The sequence below is a fragment of the Charadrius vociferus genome, unplaced genomic scaffold (genome assembly GCF_000708025.1).
Source record: "Charadrius vociferus isolate BGI_N301 unplaced genomic scaffold, ASM70802v2 scaffold1077, whole genome shotgun sequence".
In the NCBI taxonomy this organism is placed as follows: Eukaryota; Metazoa; Chordata; class Aves; order Charadriiformes; family Charadriidae; genus Charadrius; species Charadrius vociferus.
Genome location: NW_009649168.1, coordinates 1,246,592 through 1,250,452, shown reverse-complemented (window position 1 = coordinate 1,250,452; position 3,861 = coordinate 1,246,592). Strand labels below are relative to the sequence as shown.

The following is a 3,861-nucleotide window of genomic DNA, read 5'->3' as shown; positions in this document are numbered from 1 at the left end:
CACCCTCCGGGTACGTTCCCGCCGCCGCCTCACCGCGTCCCTCCCCGCAGACCGAGATCACGCGGAACGAGTTCGAGCGCTTGGCGGCCCGGCAGCCCCTCGAGCTGCTCAGCATGAAGAGGTGAGCCCAGGCGGGCCGAGCGACCGCCTGCCCCCGGGGAGCGCCGGGAGGAGAGCGGGGCCTGCCGGGCCTTCTACTGAGGCGGGCGGCATGTTCCAGGTACGAGCTGCCAGCCCCGTCCTCCGGCCAGAAGAACGATATCACGGCGTGGCAGGAGTGTGTGAACAACTCCATGGCGCAGCTGGAGCACCAGGCGGTCCGTATCGAGAACCTGGAGTTAATGTCACAACACGGCTGTAATGCCTGGAAGGTGTACAACGAGTAAGGCCTTCATCAGCTTTGCTGAACCTGGTTGAAATTCTGACATCAATTTCTGTATATTTCTCACGCTTTCTTGTGTAATTCCAGTGGGGATCTTCAGAGCACATCCTGGAATAATTGAGCCCCTTAGAGGGAGCTCTGTGTGGAGGGAGTCTGATCTGAAAAAGGAGCCCTCTCTGTGGCCAAGAAACAGCCCTGTGTTTCAATACATCCCGATCTTGAATTTTGTGAGTTATTGTTTGGGTAGCAGTTGGTGATAAAGGGCTTTAGTTGAGGATAACTAAAGGGACTAACGATAGCCTGTGAAGTGATAATTCAGTAGTGGAAATAAAGATGACTTACTGCTTATCCTGCTCAGCTTGGAGCCATTATTAATAAAGCTGTTGCAAAAGCCAAAAAAAGTTGTAGACTGTATGGCTGCAGGAAGCACCAGTGCTATTTCAGGCAGAGAATGTTAATGTCCACTTTGGAGAAGCTCAGCCTTAGATAAAGGTGTGGACAAAAGGAACGTGAAACTTACCTCTGAGAGAAGGCGGAGGGCTGCTTGTCGTAGGAGGAGGAAGGCAGGTAGAGGATCCATTAGCTTGCATGTATGACAGGAAGCGAAGAGAACTGTTTGTGCTCTGACAGTGTTACGTGAGGGAGACAATAAATTGGTTACAGGTAATTTTAGAATTAAAATTAGAAGATGAGTGATATGGCAGGGGGATGTTACAATATCATTCTAGTCAGAATAGCACAAGCATGCAGTAACAAGCTTGAAGATAGAACTTGATCAGCTAATGGATATGATTGTTTCATAGTCTGATGGCAAGGGCTGACTGTAGTGGTTATTGAAGGTTTATGTCTTAAAACTGCATGTGTTACAACTGGAGCGTTTTGGCATTGTGTCATTTCCTTCAGGAGTGAAGAGCACAGACTTCGCTGAGAACAAGTTGTATGGTGCTTGCGTTGAAGTGTCTCGTTGTGTCCCTAACTCTGAGGAGTTAAATGGCAGGTTAAGTGTGTCTGACCTGGCAACTGTATGTTTTCCTAATGCTTTGCTTGCATTCTGCTATTAGGCACCTGGTTCATATGATAGAACAAGCCCAGAAAGAGCTTCAGAAATTGAGGTAATTCTTTTTCATATTTTCATACTGAAGTTGGAAGGAAAGTGAACCCATTCCCCTTCCCCCTCCAATTATAGAAAGGCTTGTGTATATGCTGCTGCCATGGTCATAGGAAAAAAAAGACCCCGTAATAACAATAATTAAATCTGACTCTGCCCTCCCCAAGCAGTTAGATTCATAATACCTATTCCACTCAAACCCTGTGTTTGTTTGGTTGGTTTTATTTTGTTTTGTCTGAACCTCTGCTTTGAACAGAATGGATTGTGGCAGAATCCTCTCTGAAATGCAGTCATGTTTTCTTTTCACTGCTGATAGACTTTAATTTAGTGTGTAGTTGTCTCAGTGAGGACGTGTTCCCTGATGTTAGGTTTGGCCTATCATTTTAAAGTGGATGCTTTAATGAGTTTACGGAGGTGGATTACTCAGGGATGGAGATTGTAGTATATTGAACTGATGCACCTTCATAATTCGCTCTATTTAGACAGTGTGCTATGGACTTGGCAAATAAAGCTTTTCAGATTTAGGTTGAACCACTGTCATTTTCAGCCTGAAGGTGGGACTGTATACTGGGACATGCGTAGAAGGCAAGTTGCCTAGTGATTTATATCTTGTATCAGTACCTGCGTGATTAGAGTAGCTGAGATTATTGTCTTGGGCAGAATCAGTGTGGGAAAGGGTAGAAGCAGAACTCAAGTTGGGAAGGCTAAAGGAGCACCATAATGTGTCGCAAGGAGGCTGACAGAATCCAGCGTTAGCAGTGTGAACTAAGGACTGCTTAGAGAACAAAGTATTTTAAGTATTTGGCAATTCTCAGGTGCTTCACTGAGTTACTGAATTTTGAGAATGATTAGCCATTTGTCTTTGCTTTTCTGACTTCAAAACACTTTCTTTGTTTTGTTCTTGTCCAGGAGCAGTAGGCTTGAATGTTTGAAGTTTTGCTTGTAGTAGAGTGGAAGGTTTGTTGTTGTTTTTGTTGTTGGTGGTTTTTTGTTTGGTTTTGTTCTTTTTGTTTGTTTGTTTGTTTGGGTTTTTTATTATTTATTTATCTCAGGGCTCTCTGTGCAGCCCTATACTAGGATTTGTCCATCTATATATCATAGTTAAAGTCCTGGCTACACAAGTGTTTTCTGTTAGTACTTCTAGGGATTAGATGTATTTCGAAATTAGTAGCAGATATTACAAATTTTAAAGAAAGAAAGAAAAAAAAACCCACCACAACCCTTTTTCTCCCCAGGAAAAACATTCAAGATCTGAACTGGCAACGAAAGAACATGCAGCTCACAGCTGGGGCTAAGCTACGTGAAATGGAATCTACGTGAGTATCTAGAATTTTTCTGTTAAATCTTCCAAAAGTACATCTTTTTCTTGAAATTCTTCCATGCAGAGCATCAGTGATCTTTCAGTGCTACTGTAGGATGTTAGCGCGTAAAAATGGTTGCTTTGCACGAAGTGTTTTAAAGGATTTGTAATTGAGGTCTACGTAATAGTTAACAGTAGTTGAGTGAAACAATGAGCAACAGATGTGAAAAGGAGGACATATGAGCTGCTTGAAATTGCCTGTCTAAATTGTTTCTTAAACTCTTCTTTATCTAAGTATTGGAAGTTAGTAGTAAATTAAAGAGTCTATTAAAATAAATTTTGTATGTTAAGGTTTAACAGTGTTACAAGCTAAGTTTTATCACTTTCGTTGTTCAAATTACTGTTGATATCAACTGAGGTTTATCATGTACTGAGAAAAATACTGCCTTATTCTGTGTCTTTGTGCTTTCTTTGGAGCGATATTTGTCTTTGATTTTAAAACAGAGGACTGTTAAACAGCACTTGAAGGCTTTTTTATTTCTTTTCCCTTCCAGATGGGTCTCTCTTGTCAGTAAAAATTATGAGATTGAACGAACTATTGTGCAGCTAGAAAATGAAATTTCACAAATCAAACAGCAGCACGGAGAAGCAAACAAGGAGAATATCCAGCAAGACTTCCAGTGACTTCACTGTCTTACTGCAGCATACATTAAAAACACAAAACAAAAAACTTTGGAAATGCTACGTGTTTATAGACGCCTCTAGTTGCGGTTGTGTAAGGTGATAAAAAAGTGTTTTTCATTGTTTCTTTTCCTTATTTTGATTTCTAGGAGGAGGCAGGGTAGACTCAAATGTCCCGTTCAAATGCGTTTGGGCGCAGTTAAACGTACTGTGAAGCGTTTCACGTTTTCTATACATAACGCAGGAGCTCTGGGAGCCCTCCCAGCTCTGCCCTGGCTGTGCATTTAATAAACGGTGTTTTGTGATCCGTACGGCTTCTGGTTCGCCTTCTAGCGCCGCCCCAGTGCCGAGGGCGGGACCGGCGGGCGCGGCGGGGCCGTCCGGGGGACG

At 43.0% G+C, this 3,861-nt stretch overlaps 1 protein-coding gene across 1 annotated transcript; it reads left to right on the top strand.

Moving 5' to 3' along the window:
* Window positions 1–8: 8 nt before the first annotated feature.
* On the top strand, window positions 9–3,547 carry BCAS2 (breast carcinoma amplified sequence 2; the record flags this gene model as incomplete). Its single annotated transcript, XM_009888476.1, has 5 exons — window positions 9–121; window positions 221–382; window positions 1,444–1,494; window positions 2,726–2,806; window positions 3,345–3,547. Coding segments are annotated over 5 exons (537 nt in total), but the record flags the coding sequence as incomplete, so codon positions are not given.
* Between the last annotated feature and the right edge of the window lie 314 nt (window positions 3,548–3,861).